At 43.9% G+C, this 20,750-nt stretch overlaps 1 protein-coding gene across 2 annotated transcripts in view; it reads right to left on the bottom strand.

The window, feature by feature from the left end:
* USP38 (ubiquitin specific peptidase 38) overlaps positions 1–13,167 on the bottom strand; it is a 33,170-nt gene extending 20,003 nt beyond the window's left edge. Inside the window, exons 1-4 of one of the 2 annotated variants that reach the window (XM_019534405.1) lie at positions 12,387–13,167; positions 10,417–10,552; positions 1,745–1,874; positions 1,414–1,515 (exon numbers count right to left, since the gene is read on the bottom strand). In XM_019534405.1, coding sequence (XP_019389950.1) covers positions 1,414–1,515; positions 1,745–1,874; positions 10,417–10,552; positions 12,387–13,074 — 1,056 coding nt within the window. In that variant the 5' untranslated portion in view covers positions 13,075–13,167. Of the gene's footprint in view, positions 1–1,413; positions 1,516–1,744; positions 1,875–5,657; positions 5,765–10,416; positions 10,553–12,386 lie in introns of those variants that run through there. The other variant, XM_019534407.1, reaches the window with a different exon arrangement.
* Positions 13,168–20,750: the final 7,583 nt, after the last annotated feature.

Below are 20,750 nucleotides of genomic sequence, written 5' to 3'. Positions count from 1 at the left end.
ACCACATGTCCCGTGCTACAGCTGGAGCTACCACTACAGCGTAGGGTGCATGGCAGCAGCAGTTCCAGCTCTGGCGCAGGGCATGTGGTGGAGGCTGAAACCGCCCAAGACTGATAGAGTGGGCAACCCAAGAAACAAGCAGAGGCTGTTGTAAAAAGTGATTCTGGAAATATGAGAAGCTACATGAGCCCTTGTCCACATATTTTAAGGCTTGCAAGTTCATGTTGTCATGCAAAAACCATTCCTGGAGTGAACAGTGTGCCTAATACAACATTATGCTCTATTTAATAGCTATGAAAAAAGAAAGCCACTTGTCAAGGCGGCCATCTACACACAGATCACTCCAGTGGCAAATATGGCAATCCTGGCAAATGTGAGCAAAATTGAATTCTGGATTGATTCAGACTGTAGTGCTTGAAGAGCTTGTATGAAAAACACAACTAAAGAAGAACAATTTAAAAGGATGCACTACTACTACCAACTGTACTGGCTTTGCTTCTATTTTCCTCCTAAAGAAAGGAGACTCTCTAAAAACAGGAGATAAGAAATTCAGGCAGTTGTGTCGTCTTATTCTTGGTAATACATAAAAATAGTATATAGTTACTAAAGGTCCCCTCTGGATCGGGTACAGGATAAAAACAGATTTGGCAATTTCCTGTCCTATTTTACAATCATACTAATTACATATCAAATCATAGGAGTAATTATAGTGCAAGACAATGCATTCATCAGGAAACTAACAACAACCATTAACTTGCTCCATGTAGAATGATGGTGGAGGCATAATGTGCAGCATTTTAAGGCAGGAAAAAAATTAAGACATCACCAAAAAGTTTTCCCTTTAGAAAACAAATCTCTAAATTTAGGAGTCAAGCTGTGTACAATTCTGGAGAAAAACTTCTATTTCTGGCAGATGAATGTTTTGTCTGTAGTCTTTTTGGGAAGAGAGAGGAAGAGCAAAATGGTAAATATTTTCTTTAGTTATTTACATTGTGATTAAAAGCTTCCAGGCTGTTTATTTTATTTGCAATTCTGTTTTCTACCCTAGGCTAAATCAAAAGTTTATTTGAAGTAAGTGGAATTAGCTTTGAAGACTAGAGGGTGGGAAAAAGCTTTCAGAAGCAAGCTGACTTTTGACCTTAAAGTGATGCAAGATGAAATTTCTTAAACAAAATAAAGAAGCAGCACTGGTACAGGCCATAAGAATGCTGCATGATATTCTGATTCCAGATAGTGTTTTCTAGGCTGAAAAACCTGTTTACATGTTTACTGAACAAATATGATGTAGGGAATGCTTCAGGGCTCCTATGCCAGTTTTACAATCATTTTAAAAACAGAAGTAGAACTATACTTTTAATATTAAGAAGTGACCCGTATCTTAAACAAGGTAAAAGTCTCAATTTAAATACTTACCAAGTGAAAAGCCTCTGGAGAATGCTGAAAACTAAGCAGCATGTGGGAGAGAACAGCCAGAGCACCAGGCCTCACAAGAGGAAACCAAAGTCGATTGAAAACCTGACAGCAGGGGTGGGGGGGAAAACAGATCTTTTTATACAGTAAATCTCAAAAATGAGAATTCCAAGAGCATGGATATAATTCTAGTTTTATAAGAGGTTCCCTATGGTACAGCTAAACATCTCGAAGACATATTTACACCATCCTATCCTGGTGAAAAAGGCAAAATATTATTAAAGCACAAAGGATCTTACACCAACCACCCAGAAAAGTTTTGCACCCCGCATACCAGTTCAATCTTAAGCAGAGTAACATCAATGAGAATGGTAAACTTCTGGACTGCAGCCAGTCCCTTCAGCAGTGCTATCACCCAAGTCTCTACATGCTGAGCAAGAGGCCAGGACAGCCAGTCAATCATTCTGAAAGATTAAGGGGAAAAAAAAAAAAGAGAAATAAAGAACACATTCAGTATATTCCACTTGTTATTTAAACCTCAACCAAGTTACTTATGTATGTTACTTATTTAAATCATACGAAATTACATAAAAGCCTATACAAAGTAGGCTGAGATGAGAAAAGCAGCAAGGAAAATAAAAAGCTGTCTATGTCGCTATTACGGCTGTGCAAAGCTCCGGTAGCCAATTTGATTCAGGAGGAGATGCGGCCCAATTCAGGGACCGAACCTCCAAATCAGAATCAAATCAGGAGACCAAATAAGAACTCTGAATCGATTTAGAAAAGCTTTGGAAAAAGATTCAGCCAATTTGGAGATTCGGCCATAGACTAAATAGGCAGCTAACAGTTGCCCCCAGCTGGTAAATCTGTTGGGGTTGGGAGAAGGAGGGATTTTTTTAAGGCCCACTCACCAGCTGTAGCAGCGGTGATCAGGACCTCTGAGGGCTCGTGGCAGAGCCCCCTGTGCAGTGCAGGGCAGTGGGGAATTGCCCCCACCCCACCTCCCAGCACCTGCGTCGCAGCTGCCCCATGGCATGGGTGCAGCATGGCTCGGCAGAGCGCTGCACACTGCCTGGGAGCTGAGGCTGCTGGGGCTGAGCGCTGCCAGGCTCCAGCTGACGCACACAGCTGTCTCAGCTCCCAGGTGAATCAAGCAGGGAGCTGGAGAATCGAATCGGTTCAATTCGCCTGGGAACTGGGGCAGCTCCATGCGTCATCCAGAGCCCAGCAGCACCCACCCCGGTGACCCCAGCTCCCAGGCAATGCATGGTGCCCTGCCAAGCTGTGCTGAACCTATGCCATGGGGCAGCTGCTACACAGGTGCCAGGTGGGGACAGTAATCCCCACCTGCTCCCCACAGCCCTGCACTGTGCAGGGGGACTCTGCCACCAGTGCCCAGAGGCCCCAAATTGCCACTGCTGCAACCAGTAAGTGCAGGGCTTTTTTTTTTTTTTTTTTTTTAAGTGTCAGGTGGCTGAAGCCAGGTGGGGGATGGGACCAGGCAGGGCAGCCATGGGGGTTTCTCCTGCGGCTCTCCCCCGACTGAGGAGAGGCAGGCACAGCCACCTGGCTGTGCCTGCTTCTCCCCAGCCAATCTGAATCACCAAATCAGTGCCAAATCTTTTGAAGCCGATTTGGTTGAATCATTTCAGGTCAAATCACTGTCCTCCGAATCTGTCAAATCTGAATCGAATACTTCCCTATTCACACAGGCCTAGTAGCTATGCTATACAAAGAAAAAAACATTGTTAAAACGTGTACAACAATTATACATTTGACATTCTAACTGTTCAAGAAAAGAAGTTATTGTAAAATGACATCAGGTTACACAATCTGTCAGTTTGCAGTGGAAGTTTTCTTTATGAAAGAGAAAACTGAATAATTTTTATATCAAACCATACCACCTATACTGAATTAAAATTGAATTGTGGCCTCAAGCTTAGCACTGTAGTGGAGGAAGTGACCTAGACTGTGGCTCTTAAAACTTAAGTATTGAGAACGCAGAAGCTGAAGGCTTGCAAACATTCATTACAGAAAGTTAAGTAAGTGCCATGAAGGTGGAGATTTTTGCAACTGTGTACGTATTATTGATTTGCTGTCTGTGGCCTGAGTGTGTTTTACTTAAAGCAGTTAAGAGATATGAAAAGGAGTTTGGCAGCATCTATATGACTGATTTTCAACCAGGATGCCATGCACCTTGGGGTGCTTTGAGATCCTTTTCAAGGGTGCTACATAACATTAGCACTGTTAGGTGCACAAACTTGATTCACAAGATAAAGCCAGAGATTTCAAATAGAAATCCAGAACATAAAAACATTCTGACCCATTCCACTCTGATGTCTTTCAAAAAAAAAGGTTTATTGGACTCCAGAACCTGCATTTGCTCTAAAAGCTTGTATTTTTCAAGGGGTGCTGAGACCAAAGAAGAGTGACTGAAGTCTAACAAAGGTTGAGAACCACTGAACTGGACAGCATAGTAAAAAACTTATAAATGGCACATAAGGGGAAGAAAGGGAATGCCTTTCAAAATCATAAATGTGTTTCCTATAAAGGCACAGCAATGAAAATAGTCTAACTTGCAATTTCATGAGGGTAAATAGACTACCATAGGGGTGTTAAATTCAAATAAACTGATAGGCCATATTCCCTGTGGCAGCCAGGAAGTGGGTTACCTGCCCCCAGGGCTTGATGACCAGATCCTGATCCAGGCCATGGTGCTTCTCATCCCAGCTGCTGGACCACTGTCAGCAGCCATGGTTCATCCTGTCCCATTTTCCCATTGCTGCCTCCCCACCCAATTTTTAAATCACCAAGGTGCGAGGTGCCAGCAACATTAACCCTCTGGGAGGTGGCCCATGCTGTCAAAGCAGCTCTAGCAACAAGCCCCATGGCCTGGATCAGGAAATGGGTCATCTAGCCAATTACAAGCACTGCAGGCCAGCTCTAGATCCATCTGCATGTCTGATGTTATATTGCATTATAGCAATCCTAAGACATGGTTATTACAATGCATTACCATAGCATACATTAAAACTGAGGTCTAACTTTTTGGAGGACCTTTCCTCTAATGCCTTTTTTTTTTTGGGGGGCGGGGAAAGAAGGTTTGTCTTTAAGCACTCTTCCATCTCTAGATGTCCTATCATTGCATCATAGAATATTCTTTAAAAAAGGAAGAAGGGAGAGGGGAAGAGACTTCCTTACCTCTCTTTCCTAAAATACAAGGGATATTACCTACAAACTATAAATTGTACCTGGTCAACTGCTCTGCACCAGGAATCCGTCACCTAATAAAACGCAATCTAGTTTCAGGACTCATTTGCTATCAGCATGAAAAGATTAACTTAAGACTTCCGCTGTATTAGGTCTATGCTTGCACCACATTCCAAACTACAGCTCGTATTCTACCACTGCATACAGATTGAACTTTTCTGCCTACCACTGTAAGCTTACAGATACAAAACACTAAAACAAGACCTCTCATTTGATTCAAATGACTTTTTGAACATTTAAAAACAGGTCTCCCAGGGTGTGTCCAGATGAGCACGGACATACAGTATGCAGCGTCGCAGACCCATCTACGGAGCCACATACTGCACATGCAGGCACTCCCCACACTGCTACTTCGCAGCGTGGGGGGTTTTTTGACCCTGGGAGATCCTGGGGTGTCCAAAAAAAAACCCCCCATACCTAAAGAAAGCAGAGTGGCACACGTGGCGGAAGTGCACACCACCTTAAGCCAGAGCTGCTTGAAAATACATCTATATTTATTATCCAAAGAAATGCGTAGAGAAAACATGAAGTTAAGTGCTTCCAGTTCATTAAGCAGATTACTAGTAATAAGATTTTCTTTTTTAGTTTTGATATTTTCACTCAGCAGTAATGAAATCAGTAGAAGCCAATGGATTTGCCTTACATTTTTAAATAGCTGTTTTAAGGAGGAACAAACCCACTAGCATATCCTGACATTTTCACAAGTGTCATTTTGCAGCTAAGTCAAGCTATATTTTCAATAAGACAATAGATATCCTGCATCTTCAATATGCACAGAAAAAAGCTGCAGGAATTGCTCTGCTTTTTTCAACAGAACAATGTCACAAAAACTGCAAAGCCATGATTGACATGCCTTGCACATAAAACACAGAGCTATGGATGAATGGCAAATTATAAAAGAGACCTTAAGTAACACAACACCTAACATTAAATCTCTAAGCCATTTTCCAGGATTTACACAATGATTATCAACTTACATTTGCCTGAAGTGTTATATTCACAGCTTTAGGAATTAGGGTATCTGATTAACGTGTATGCTGTATGTGCTGTAGCCACTTTGTAGTGTTTATGAAGTCTTTCAATGTGCCCTTGAAAAGGGAAGAGATGAAGGAGAAGGAATGTATGCTCTTAGGCACTACAGAACTATACTGATGCTTTTCTTTTAAAGACATGCATTGCTTAAAACTAATGTACATTTTGACTTCCTTTTGTTCACTTGTAGAGCTCACAATTTTTAGAGAACAGAAATATGGAAGTAGCTTAAACCTGAGATTCTTTGCCTCCAAGAGGAAAAGCAAGGTATATACATCATGTTCAGCACAGTACTACACACCCTACCTTGCAACTCACTATAGTTTCTTTAAAATAAAGGAGTATCACACACCCCTTATAAAGTACAGCTCACCATAAAAACAACTCAAAGTACTCTCTATACACAGCACTTTATCTATTTCATTTATGTCAAGGAAAGTGTTACTGAACTAAAGTCTCCTTAAAAAAAAACAAACCAACAACAACAAAAAACAAACTTGTCAAATGAAGTGGCCCTGACACCAAACCCTGCAAAGTCCCAATCTCCTCAGTATTTTAAGATCCTATGCATGCTTAATCCAGAAAGTAGAGGTGAAAGCACTATGAAAGCCTGCCACCAAATCTGCCTTAGTCCTGATACCAGTAGCTCTGAGGTATTGACAAAGCTTAGTTCATTTTGATACCATCATTACACAGGGAGAAGTCTTAAAACACATGACCACCCCCTCCATCCCCAAAACATAATACAGCACTCAACTACTGTCCCAAGCCACTGATTCTCAACCGTTTTAGACTCAAGGCACCCCTGAGTCTGGGCACCGCACTTCAAGAGGGATGTCGACAGCATGGAGAGGGTCCAGAGGAGGGCCACTCGTATGATCAGGGGACAGCAGGGCAGGCTGCGGGACCTGAACCTGTTCAGCCTCCAAAAGAGAAGGCTGAGGGGGGATCTTGTGGCCTGTTATAAACTAGTCAGGGGGGGATCAGCAGGCATTGGGGAACACTGTTCCCCCGAGCACCGCCAGGAGTGACCAGGAATAACGGTCACAAGCTGGCAGAGGGTAGATTTAGGTTAGATATCAGGAGGCGCTACTTCACAGTCAGGGCAGCTAGGGTCTGGAACCAGCTTCCAAGAGAAGTGGTGCAGGCTCCTACCCTGGGGGTGTTTAAGAGGAGGTTAGATGAACATCTTGCTGGGGTCATTTGACCCCAGTATTCTTTCCTGCCATGGCAGGGGGTCGGACTAGATGATCTGCTCAGGTCCCTTCCGACCCTACAAACTATGAAACTATGAGAAACTGTGCTAGTTCTTAGTTTTCACTCTTTTTTTTATTACAGAAAAATAGAACTATTCTTCAGGGCAAAGAACTCAGAAAGACCACAACAGGTCAGAATGTTTTTAACACTATGCTATTTGAAATTTCTGGGCTTAGTTTGAGAATCATGTTAGCACTGTTAGTTGTGCAAATATTTCAGGAGTGTTGTGGGGTGCCATGAAAGGAGTGGTATGGAACCCTGGTTAAGAGTCATTGTCTTAAGCATATGATATTCAAAGCCCTTTTGATATTACAGACTAATTTTCACAGGATGAAAATGGAAGCGCAGGAAGTGCACCAAGAGAATGTTAGGTTAACTAAAAAAAAAAAAGACAACCAGAAAATTCTGACATTAATTTTGGCATAAATCGAAGATAGTGTTGCAAAGGAAGGAATAGCTTTCAGAACTTAATCTTCTGAAGACACATCTATTACAAGGACAGGTGAAGTACATGCACACCTCCCCAAAGCCAATACATCCTCTAACCCTAGGCTCAGATCTCATATTAACACTGACTCAAGAAGGAAATTCAGTCTTTTAAAAACTAAAAGTCTCTGACAGTTAGATGACAGTATTTGCTACATTGGTAGATAGGCATAATGTTTCTTTCCTCTGCATAAGAGGAACACCTCTGCAATTGATTTGTCTGAGCACAGCGGAGAGCACATTGCAACACAGCTCACCACAACTATTCATTGACCAGTTGACTGTCCTATTTCTTCATCAATAATCTTTCCACTGCTTGTTTCAAAAACCACCAGAGCTAGATATGTCATCTGCAAGTCCATATTTTGTTTCCTAGATGAACAGCAGAGTGACAGAGCACTGCTTCACTTGTTTACAAAGAACTCTGTGGTCACGTGATCCTTGAATCGTATTCCTCTGTGACAAATGCTGTGAACAAATAATTTTAAGACACCCATTCTCACTATATATTACTTAAAATGTGAGACTTCTGAAAGATTAAAAGAATTCCCACATCATCCATGTAGCTTTTACCCTAACTAACACTGCAACAGTACCATTCACAGTCAACATTAACATTTACAAGATCACCATGAAACTCGGCAGTAAGGACCACATCACTGATCTAGAAGCTCTTCTTCAGCAGGAGTACAACTTACTAAATGTCTATAAAGGTTCCCTCTGGTGGAGAGGGTAGCTTGTCTGCTATGAAGTCCAGGATAGCACATATAGAGGATATTTTCTGTATAGGTACTAAAGTAGATTTCTATTGTTAGCATATCCATAGAAGCAGGAATGAAACAAAGGATTACTTTCAGAGATTTCTCACAAAGTTTGCAACAGGCAAATTTGTAAAAGTTAGGTGTATTCTAGTATGGGTACATAAAGGTTCCCTGGTACCCATGGTAGGCAGCTGTCACTGCCAAGCTTTTCTTGCTGAGAAACTTAACAGCGAAAAAAAAAAGAATTCAGAAGATTAGACTGATTATGCATAAGTGAGTAAAAGTGTTTTGTTAAACTAGGATAACTCTAATATGAAAAAATAAGTATGGTCCAAGCTACAAAAGGCTAGGTAGAAATGACAGCATTGGCGCATACAACCTGAGCTTGCTAAAGTAGGTTTGGTTTACTTTTAATGTCTATAATAGGATAAGGGCCTTCTTTTCAGGATATGAAGCACCTTAGGCAGAAGATTTCCCCGACCCTGAATTAGTGAGGAACTTGCACAATTCCATATTTAAAAAGAAATCTATTTCTGTTCTGAAAAGAGATACCATTAGCAGAATCTGTGCCATTCCCCATCCATTTTCATAAAGTAGAAAAGAAAACTCTCTCAGCTCCATAATTCTACAAGAAAGTTAGCAAGGGCAAGGACAATCAAATAGCAGCAAGCTGAAAAGGCAACAAAAGATTTACTGCAGAACAGCTGATGCATAACTACAGATGTTAACTACATCTTCCTGCCCTTCCCCCTGGTAAATGAAAGCTAAACCCTGACAGCTTAGCTCTATTTTATTCAGGGATAAATCACACCAGGTTAGCTTTCACTTACCATGAAGGAAGAAGCAGCAAACTGACAATTACACACATCATCCTGAGTGCTGTCAATCTGCTGTACTCTGTTCATACCCTCACATTCCTCTAAAACCAGGTTTGCCAAAATCATCTGGACCCAGGGGCAAGACAAGAAGCACGAGAATGGTTAATGGACCTAATCAGGCCCATGGTGTCATGCTCCCTGTCCACCCTCCCCTGCATGCCATCAACACTCAACTGAGACCAAGACACATCACACAGTCTAGTCTGTCACATGCCACATGGGACAACTCAGACCCAGGAGCAGCACCAGGGGCCGGATGACAGGGATCTGTAGGCCAAATCTTTCAACACCCCTGCTGTAAACTATATAAAGATGAATTAGTGGTGATAAAACAGTATAAAAGCAGACAAGAAACTTGAAAATAATTACATGTATTAAAATCAAGTGCTTTCTGAAAGGGGCACTTCAAAGCTACCTCAAGTCATTTCTATGAGATAGATCTTTCTAAACCTTTTAAAAATTGGGGACTTTGAGTTAGATCTTGAAAACACATTCAGAGGACAAAATCTAACAGATGTAAAGACCTCTTATCTTATTTTAGCAATTTTCTAAATCAGCACTACTTATATTTCTGTAAATTGCAGCCAAGTCTGCAATCCTAAAACATGCCCTGTTCACACTAGTCATCTTGACTATCCCAAATGCTTAACTGGGTGATAGCAAGTACAGGGGACAACTGATTCAATTCTCATTCCTTCCTTCATTGTTAAAAAATATATATACATATTATTAATCAATTCCAGTTATATGCAGGCTTCAGGGGAGACAGAGGGAGCTAGCGGTAGACCCTCTCAAAACACCCAAGAATTTTCAACAAAACAAAGTCAATTAACTCATGCTCAGTCCAAACTATCTAGCCTCTTCAAAAAAAGGGAGTAAAAGTAAACATGGGCTATAAAGGGCAGTAAAACATCAGTGAGTCAGTCTTCTACCTGCAGTAGATGAAAAGCTGCATCCCTGAAAAAGAAGTCTCACTTCCTTGACTGCTCTCGTGCTGTGCGGTATCCTGGTCTAACTCAGTTCCCAAAAAAACAACATCAAAAAGAGGACACGACTACTTTTACCTTAGGGCTTCTAATTGCCATTTTTATCCTCCTCTTGTCAGGGCAGAGTACTAATCAGACCGCATTAGTGATTAAGGTAACATTTGTGGCCTTAGAAGCAGATACTTATCTTAAAATTCCAGGTAGCACATCTTAAGCTTCTTCTAAACACCAATTTTAGATTTTTAAGGAACTTAAGTGCTAAATAACTTCAGAAAATATAAGTTAGGAAAAACAAGCAGCAAAAAAAACAGCCCCCTTTCCAATGAGAAACAGTACCTGCACAAAGCTTGAGTCATACTTGCATCTTTTACATTTGGATCTGTAGTAAGGCTCCTGATGAGTACTGTAATCATCTGTAATGGGATATGCTGCACAAGGCTTGCCAGTGCAACAGAAGGTTCAAATGAAGCATCTATAATAGTTGAACATGACATCTTGTGAGAAACAAAGGTACATAAACAGCTATGTTTTACTTCCTATCCAAACATACTTAAGTTTTTAGTGTGGCTGTAAAAGATGTTAAAGACGACATTGATGCCCTGCCCTGATACTGAAGTTCTTTCAGTATACAAGTCAATATTTATTAAAACGTTAATTTTATTTTATCTAATAGATTCACTTCTTTCCTTAAAACTGCCTGACAAATGTGTGTGCAGGAAAGTAACAAGTAGTTCAAAGTCTACTTTATTTTGATAGGCTAAAAGATGTGCTTTTAAGTTCACCAAAATGTTTTTTTGGAAGGTGATTTGTTTCACTCTGCGTTAGAAACCAAGCGTTGTTTTGAGCTGCTTCATTATGATATGGTACATCAGCACTGCTACAGCTGCAAGGAAGGTTTCTATAGCATCTGGATTTTTATGATATCAAGTTTCTAGCTCTTCCAACTTGTTTTCATCCAAACGCTGTCTTTGCAATGCAGTATCTTCTCAATGAGTCTACATATCAAGTTTATAGGTTTTTAAGACCAGAAGGTGCCATTACAATCATCTAATCTGATCCGGAGAACACAAGCTGCTGAATTTCAGTCAGTAGCATATGGGAATACATGTTGAGGCATGTAATGCAGTATCTTTGATGTGCATTTGCTTAAAACCTTCCTCATCCCAAGAAAAAACTTTCACCCTGGTGTTAAAAATTGGATGTAGAAACTTGAGTGCCTAGGAAAGTGTCGCTATTTGTCCCAACAGATTAATTTAGGAACCTGCATGTTGCAACAGTATCCCTGAGAATGAGACTTATCTCTGAGAATTCAGTCCGAAGCCTACTACACTAGACTGGAGGGCAATGAAGGGAGTCCAGCTTCGCCATTTTTCCCCCAAACCAACTGCTAGAAGGAGGGTGACTGACCCCAGGAGAACACTGTTAAAAATTATAAATCACCTTGATGAATAGTATTCGAATTTAACCAGCAGAAGAAAAATAAAGTGTGCTTTTAAACCACACCAAGCCACATTAAATGTCACAATTCTTAGAGGACGCATTTCAGAGAGTAAGAAGCTTACTCTTAAATTTTTGGCTACAGGAATATACAGGCTTTTTATCATACAGGCACCTGCTCTAGTGATAAGAGTAAAGGCAAGTTCCAGCCTCTCCCAAACCTTGTAAATGACTAAGAGCTTCACAGTGACATGTGGTCATGTTTCGGAAGTGAGCTTCCTGTTTGTTTCGTCTGCTAGCCACTCCATAAGTCAGCGAGGGCCAACATTCAACAGGTGCACCACAAATTAGCCCTGCCGTCTCCCTGAGGGCCATACCAATCCCCTTCCTTTGCCCAATCTGCTATTCTGGTTTCTGTTTCCTACCTTGTACTCCCTGCTCCACTGTCTGCTCCTGGCCACCCTGCTGTGCTGGTTTCCACTTCCTGCCTTGTACTGCCCACCTGACCTGCCATTTTGCTTTTTGTTCCCTGCCTGACCTGCCAGTGCACTGCTTGTCCCCTCTCTGATCCCCTGGAAGCTATGTGCAGAGGATGCCTGTGCCATTTGTGGCGTCTGTCCCACAGGGTGGCTGCCCTTCTTGTGCCCCCTCCATGCCCAGCCCCAAAGCCCTCTGGGCAAGCTGGCAGGTTCCTCTTCCTCACAACTGCTTGTGCCAAAGACCTCTGAGTCAGAGGCACTGGACAACAGGCCCTGCTACCCTCTCAGGGGCCATCACAGAACCACATGTGAGCCTGGAAAGCCCCCACTGCAGCCCCCACCCTACCCTCCCCCAGCCAGACCAGCACCTGCTGGCTGAGTTCTCCTCACCCGTGGAGGAGATGAGGGCGAAGAGCTCCTGCAGGGAGGGCAGCAGGGCATCGGGCTCAGCCTTCCAGAGGGCGCGCAGGAGGCTGCTGACCTGGGCCACCTGCGAGACGTAGAGGCGCAGATCGGGCTCACGGCCCCCTGGTGGGCTCTGGAAGTGGGCCATGGTGCGCACCAGCTGCTGGCAGAAGGCGAGGGCTGGCTTGCGGCCGCGGGGCAGGCACTGAGGGAAGTCGGCCAGCAGCTGGCAGAGGCGAGCGCAGAGTGGTGGGCCCGGCCGCTCCCCTAGCAGCCGCAGCGCCTCGGCTCGCAGAGCCTCGAATAGCTCCAGCACCGAGGGGCAGCTGATGAGCAGACGCAGGCCGGCACGCACGTAGTCCAACACGGCCGGGTCGCCGCGGCGCCGCTCACCGTAGCCGCCCCGCAGCAAGCCCAACACCAGCGCGCGGTTGAAGAAGGCCTCGAAGTCGGCGCGGTGGTAGCGCGCGTAGGCCTCCAGCACCTGGCGGCCCACCTGGCGCTGGAAGGGGTCGGGGCCCTGCAGGATGAGGCGCGTGCTGAGCGCGAACATGGCGCGGCACTGCGCCTGGCTCAACGGCGTCTCGGCCGACTCCACCACGCGCCGCACGATCACCCGCTTCAGCGGCAGCGGGTGCGACGAGCTCACCAGCCCCTCCAGGATCTTGTCCATGGCCGCCGGAGGGGGGAAGCGGGAGGCCGCGCTCAAGCCCGGCCCGGCCGCGGCCTCCGCATCCGGGCCCGGCTGCCGGGCCCCTCACCTCCCAGGCGCGACCCGGAAGCAGAATCCCGCCCGCCGGAAGCCGGGGGTAGAGCAATTGAGAGTGCTCAGAAAGGCCTTAGCCGCCGCGACCTAGCAACGCGGCGCAGTCCCCACCCCTTCCCCCCGCTCCTCCCGGCGGCTTCGTGTGGCGTCACTGCGCGCCTGGGCGGAGTGAAGCGATAGGGGGAGCTGAGGGAAGGCGTCGGGTGCTTCTTGCCTGCTTCTTCCCCTCACCCGCCTGCTCCCAGCCTTGTTCTGAGCCGGGTACGTTGGGCACTAACGGTTGGGTCGCGCGGGCAACGCCCTAGGCCAGCGCCCCTCCCTCTTTCCCGGGGTGCGCTCGCCCCGTGCTGGCTTCACGCATGGGGGAAACGCAGGGCGCCTTATAGACTACCTGGATACGTAGATTCATAGATTGTGAGGCTGAAGGGACCTTGCGAGATCATGGGGTCCAGCCCCCCTCCCCCCCGCACCAAGCAGGAAAGACAACTGGGGTCAAGTGACCCCAGCAAGGATACATATAGACATATGCATGCATGCACATGTACATATCCAGGTTGTAGCCCTATTGGTCTAGAGGCAAAAGGAATCAGAACTCGTGACAGAGCAGAAGCGATATTTTTTATTAAACCAACTAGATTTGGGCAAAAACAATTCCTTTAACGCCGGCTTTTGGGCACAAACACCCTTCTTCAGGAGAAATGATTGTACACGTTCTCCTGGGGATTGCAGCTTTTCTCTTGAGCCTAATCTGTGGATAAAATGAACTGCTCCAAACAGGAGATTTTATCTTCACGTCTCCTATGACATATAAGCTTTCATTTCTACCCAGGAGAACTTGTACAATCTTTTCTCCTATGCCTGAAGAAGGGTGTTTGTGCCCAAAAGTTTGCAATTGAAGATTATTTTTTGGCAAAATTTAGTTGATCCAATAAAAGATGCCACCACTGCCACGAGCTCTGATTCCTGTGTGATTACATATATGTAATGGCAGCCATCAGCTGTGTATGTGTGCTCCTTAGACTCACTGTCTCAGGGGTGCCTCACCTCCGGTGTAAAGGAGAGTGCCACGCTGATGCTGGTGCTCTGGCCCATGGCCCCATGGGTCAGAGGAGTGCACAGGGAGGGTGCCCAGGTCTGGCCTCACGATACCCAAATGAGGCACTAAGTGCCTGGACCCACGCTTTGTGCTGCCTGGCTCCTGTCTCGGTTTGCCCATATTGGGCCCCACGTGCTCAGGTCTTGCTGGGCCCTGTCCCCCTGTGCTACCGCAGCTGCACATGCCCCATGATGTATGCAGGGCCTTGCTATTCTGCCTGCAAGCGGGGTGGCAAGTAACCCTGGTAGCAGGGGAGTGGCAATTAACACTGGCATCTCTTACCCTCCTCACATTGTCACATTTTTGGACCCATGGGAAGCCCAGCAGGCTGAATGCCATGGCTCAGCAGGCCAGGTCTGACCCTGGGGGTTGAGTACCCCATGCTAGAGCACAAGGCCAGCTGTCCAAGGGCAGAACTGGTTCCTGCAGGAGTTCATCATGAGTTTTGGTTGGCTTCATGAGCCAGAGAAGGGTACAAAAAACCTTTTTACAAGGTGTAAACTGTAATCTTCTGTCCTGTCCATATGTAATGTGAATTTATCACTAACAGAAGCTGCTGAACTCAGGGGACAAGTGTGAAAGCAGCTGAGTAAAAACAACAACCAACGAAACAAGGTAAACCTGTCATAAAACCATTCTCAGTCAGAACGCAAGAGCAAGTAAAAAGGCCACATGTGCAAAAGGCAGATAATTTTGGATGTAATTTGAATCTAAATAAAGCTTTTTTCTTTCTGCTTTTCACACCCACCAGGATCACAGAGTCTGGTTAGTCCTAGCACAGGATGGTGCCATATATAACTACATTTTTAACCCATTTAATCCACTAATGGGTTCAAGCCACTCTGTACTTTTGCTGCGTCTCTTCCCTCATCTGTAGAAGGCAACAATACAGAGCTGTTGTGATGATTAATTATGAAGAGGCAGCACTCTGATCATATGTACTAATTATTAATACTAAGCAGGAAGTAGTGACTAAGGTTCTATGCATTTCCAGGTTCCAGCGCAATTACAAACTACTTTGGCTTCATTCTTTGATTACTGTGGTGTCATCAACAATATCTAACGTGTTTGCATTATCATACAACCTTTAATTACATGATCACGTGCCATAACCAGGTATTTCATGGTCCAAAAATGAGGATCGTACAATTAGTGGCCAGCTATGAACATACTGGTGAGTTCCTTGTTCAGTCTCATACTGGAGCTCTGTGGGAAAAGCGGGGATAGAATCCAGTTGTCTTTAGTAGCACTCCCTTTACGGGTAGAACTAGTCTATCCTTGCTCCATTCACTGCCCTCCTTCCGACTTATGTAACAAAGGTCGTCTTACAAACAGCATCCTTCAGTTTAGTACCAGAGAGCATTTGGGCAGTAAACGATGCTGGGGTTCTATATAAAAACATCAAGGGATCATGTAATTAAAGACTGTATTGCATGAGAGCATTTGTTGTGTTGGAGATTTATCATATTTGGAGAAAGACGTGTAAGAACCACAGTTCTGATGGTTTTGGTATGGGGTTGTTGATTATAGCAGCAGTGGAGATGTTGATAGGTTAAGCATTTCTTTCAAGGCTATATCTCACTTGATATCTGTTGAGCAATGGAGTATTTGCTTCTGGTGATGAATTGGGCAAGATTAAAATGTTGTTTGAAACCCGGGAGTGGAGGGGTTGGGAATATTTCTTGCAAGATCTGATCTTTGTCAAGTACAGGTTGTAGTTATTTGATTATTCTTTTGATTGGTTCCAGCATGGGGTGGTAGGTGGCCACCACAGAGGTGTGGTCACAGGGGATTTCTTTTTGTATTGTAGCAGGTTTCTGTGGGGTATTTGGAAAGCTCTTTCAAATGTACAGTCTATTTCTCTACTGGAGTGCCTTTGTTATATAAAAATATACAAAAAAACTACAGTTTCTACACATGACTTTTCCAAACTCTGATACATCTCATCCAGTTCACCAAATGGCAGTAGCATGCATGAAACTAAGCAGTAACTATGCACCAGAATGAACTCTCACAGGAAAAATATAAAGACAAGGGACCACATACACCATTTCTCACAGAACAACCATTCCCTCTGACCTTACTATCCTCATGCTCAAGGAACACCTACCTAACATCTTTAAAAGGCAAACCTGGGAACAAAAATTCATAATCTGGCTGGATACTAGGAACCAAAGATTTAACATTGATATTGGTTTTATGGCTCATGAAAACCTTCCAGATCTCTGAATTCTCTCCACACATGAAAGGTCAGGTAGAAACCCATTGGAATACCAACCATTATAACTATACTGACCCTCTACATCAGTCATCATAGGTTTGGACCTTTAGATCCACAATAGAGATTTATGCTGTTTGAAATAATGCAGTGACTAGTTGCACTAGTAGGCTGTTATCAGGTACATGGACTAAATGCTACAGGGGAAGGAGATCCCCACTTGGTCCCTGGGTTTCAGAGCTTGTCACTGACATGCTGAGGTTGAGAACTTTCTGCGGAGGTTGAGAACTTCTTTCTGCTCCTATTCACCACCTTCACCAGCTCCTATTCTTTCTTCTGCTGCTGACTCCTGCCTCTCTCCTTTTCTTCTCCTACCTGCCTTCTGGCTTTTACAATCCCCACTAAAGGGGGTTCAGCTCCTCCGCTTGATTTCTTTTGTCTTTTCAAGGTATACCCTGCCACCAGTTTCCACAGCCTCCCATTTTTCACCTCCCTGCACTATAGTCACTGCTTTTCCCATTTCCTCCATACCACTGAGTACCAGTAAAAGGGACAGTGAGAGCACAGAAGAGTCAGGCTCTCTACTCTCAAGTTTTGGTGCCCAGTGTTACAATAGCTAGGAGAAGCAATCACAAGGAAAAGTTGTGGTTAGTCCCTGGGTTGGAGCATAATCAGCGCGGACAGATGATTCAGAGGATTTAGATGCTACATCTCTACTTAAGTGTATGTCTACTGAAATTTTTTTAAGGGGCTGATAAATTGGCCAAATACAGATCAATATTCTTAAGGAAAGTGCAGGGCCCATTCCTAATACAAGAGAAATTTGCTCTGTCAAATTTCAAGACCCTTTTGAAACAAGGAAGTATTAGAGCCTCTTGATGAAACAGTTGCAAAAAGCAACACATTTTTCTCTTACTTTGTTTTTATAAACAGCTGGATCATTGTATATGATCCATTTTTTAAAAAAAAATCAACCTGGCATAGATAGGTCTCTGGCAAATTTCAGCTCAAACAAGTAAAATTTGACACTGGGATCAGGCAACGTTAAGTGGTGCCACTAGCTCTAACAAACTTAGCAATTTTCTGTGCTCTGTGAGCTCATGTCAGCCAGTGCCATCTCAGGAGTCTCTGGATCTGAGATCTTCCATAAACTGTTCAAAAACATTACCCTGTCCAGCTGTTTGAAAAAAAATCATTATTTTAGTTTTTCTTTACTTGTTTCTTCATTGGTTACAGACCATTCCTTTACTTCATCTTCTCTTTAAAATCTTGCCCTTTAAAACACCATCATTTTCACTGATGCCTGATGGTGTAATGACCTACCTTAACATCCTCAACACCTGTTCTACAACCTTCTATAGACTAGGAATTGTTTTCTGAACAATCTTCTTTGATTTGATACTGGTTTGCAATCTCTACATGTTCCTCTTGCCCTCACTATGACATCTATGTCATTTGCCTGGCAACTGTCACTTTGGTTTCAGGCATTTTTCCCCTGGGTTTTGCTTCTATGTCATGTGTGATCAGTCATCTTATTATTGCTATTTTTTTCCTTTATCACTAAGCATTCAATCTCCTACAGCTCTCTTCCACTCCATCTGTACATTTCCATAATTTAACACTGGTTAAATTGGACATAGCCTTTCATCTCAACAACAATGACATATGAAAATTATACCTGAACCTACCGTGAAAGTAATTCCATTGCCATTTCAGCCTGTTCTTCACTCTTTCTTCCCTGGCTTATCTCAAATTTTCAGCATTCAGCTTCTTATTTGTACACCTTTTATTTTCCCACCAGATAACATCCTTGGCAGGGATGTAAAATAAAAAGTTCCACAGCTTGAAAGTACTGTGAATTTCTTTCCCAGAGTACTATCAAAGAACAAAGTTTACAAGCCTTCAGATTAAAATATATCTCCAGCGTTAAGAACCCTGAAAACTAAGCTCCACCTCTCTAATTAAAATAAACCAACTCAGGCCAACCACAGCAGTCAAAGTGTGAGCAATAAACACTCTGCTACGCAGGTGAATCATGCCTACACTTTGGCATCAAGAAAGTGGTAAAAATGTCCCAAATTAATTTCTTGGTAATAGCTGCTGTGCAAGACGTGTAGAATCTAAATCAGATACAAGCTGATAGTAGACACAGCTATTTGAAAAGAACAGCAAACCTTACAATACTGTAAGTTTGCAGCTAGCAAAAATAACTGGCAAACCTCTCTCCAGCCCCACAACACTTACCCCCCAAAATAGGTATGGGATCAGGAAAATCAGAGTTAACTTTAAAAGGAAGTCTAATGTCTCCTAAACTTTAGAAATGTACAGTCAAGGTGTTTACAGAACCTGAACTCCTCTAGATTCCAGTTTTCCCTCAGTTCATTCATAAAGCCCAGTTTTAGAATAAGTTATGTACACAATCAAGCAGAGGCATAACAGGAAACTCTCTTCCTAAACATGACCTCATGTGACAGTGTAGCTCTTAGTCATTTACAAGGTTTGGGAGCGGCTGGACTCATCCTTTCTGCTATCAAGCAGGACAGAGATGCCCGAGAGCAGCTGGAGGAGGGAAGAGGAGGGGAGAGTATTTCCTGAGCACTGGTGAGTATGCAATGATGATGGCCAAAGTCTGAAGAGTCTTATCTGATAATGGAGACTCGAAGACCCCACATGCTGCTGCTGTGGCACAAGCTTCCCTTACGTTGATTGCTGCTGCCTCTATGCAGGCACCACCCCAAATCAGCATCCAGGGCTAGCGCCCCCCTCACCCACTACCAGTTATGCTACTGCTCAAGAGCTTGAAGTTTACCAAGCCAATTACAGGTGATACCTTGCATCCTTGTATCAGGTTTTGATCAAAGACTTTGCAGAGGTCATAGACTAGGGCTGTTAATACCTAACATTTTTTAACTGTGTGAGCTCCACATCATCTTTTGAGCTTCATTTAAATGTGTCACGGCTATATCATTTTGTCAAAAGGACTTTCAGAAGTTTACAATCTGTGTCCACAGAAATCTTGCCTTTAAAGGGACACCATATTTTACAGTCTGTACAAATTAGCTTGTTTAATGACAGATGCAGGTATGGTGCTCTGTTTTCATGCTAACTTTTGTCCTTTTGTGTAAGTGCCATAATTTCATGGTCTGAACTGAACAGTTTTGTATCCTCAGATATGCTTATCTGTATTCACTTTTAGAACTATTATTCATGGCAAAGTCCCTGAAGCTGGGAAGGGTATAGAAGAAGGCTGTCAGAGTTTCTCTTAAATGAGTTTTAAAGTAAGAGAAAGTGTGGGTTTGGTATCATGGTATCAGGGGCACATGAAAGGGATATGGATGGTCAAGACACATGCCAGGAGGGTTGTATGGAAGAATCAAGATGTCCAAGGCACATAGGATATCAGAGGTTCATAGAATGCAGAAATACAAGACATATGGGTAGAAGCTCACGATGGATGGGATCGTAGGTCAAGGGCACAGGGAGATCAGAGCACTGATAAGATGAACAGAAGTCATGGGAAGAAAAGGTCATATGGGTAGCGCAAGAGTAGGCAGGCAACAGCTGCTTCCAATGAGCTGTGAGTGATCCCTTGGAGCATAGGCTTCATTTACATGGAAATAGAAGGTAGAACAGAGCTCTGCAAGCTGGGCTTGAGGGATGGAACTATTAGATCGTGAAATAGATCTATATGGCTGGAGGTGGGGATCTGGGGAATGGATAGCTAGTCCCAGGGGATTTCCCTGTAGATTTTACTTTTTTGTCCACAGAACCATATCTGAAAAACCTATAATTTACAGGAAACCTGTGAAATTAGCAGGTAGCAAGGGATGTAAGGCTACAACCTGGTTCCGTTGCCTGTCCTTCTTGTGCCCGACTTAGGGATCTGGAGGAGCAGGTACAGGAGCTCCAGGCTGAGGTGAGCAGGCGGTGGGGGATCAGGGCTGCAGAGGATGAAATTGACTCATATTTCTGTTCACTGTAGGACCAGTCGTCCAGTGTACAGCCCCCCCCAGAGACACATTCAGCACAGGAGTAGCAGAAGGTATCCACCAGATCCAGGGCTGCTAGAACTAGCATGGTAGAGGCTGCCCAGGTACAACTGGGGAACAGATACGAGGCCCTGGCAGCCGTTGCAGAGAAGGATTTCATAGATTTCATAGACATCAAGGCTGGAAGAGACCTCGGGAGATCATCGAGTCCAGCCCCCTGCCCAAAGGGCAGGAAGTCAGCTGGGGTTATAGGATCCCAGCAAGATAAGCATCCAATTTA

This window comes from Crocodylus porosus, unplaced genomic scaffold (genome assembly GCF_001723895.1).
Source record: "Crocodylus porosus isolate Cpor-Errol unplaced genomic scaffold, CroPor_comp1, whole genome shotgun sequence".
In the NCBI taxonomy this organism is placed as follows: domain Eukaryota; kingdom Metazoa; phylum Chordata; order Crocodylia; family Crocodylidae; genus Crocodylus; species Crocodylus porosus.
This window is presented reverse-complemented; position numbering and strand designations above follow the sequence as displayed.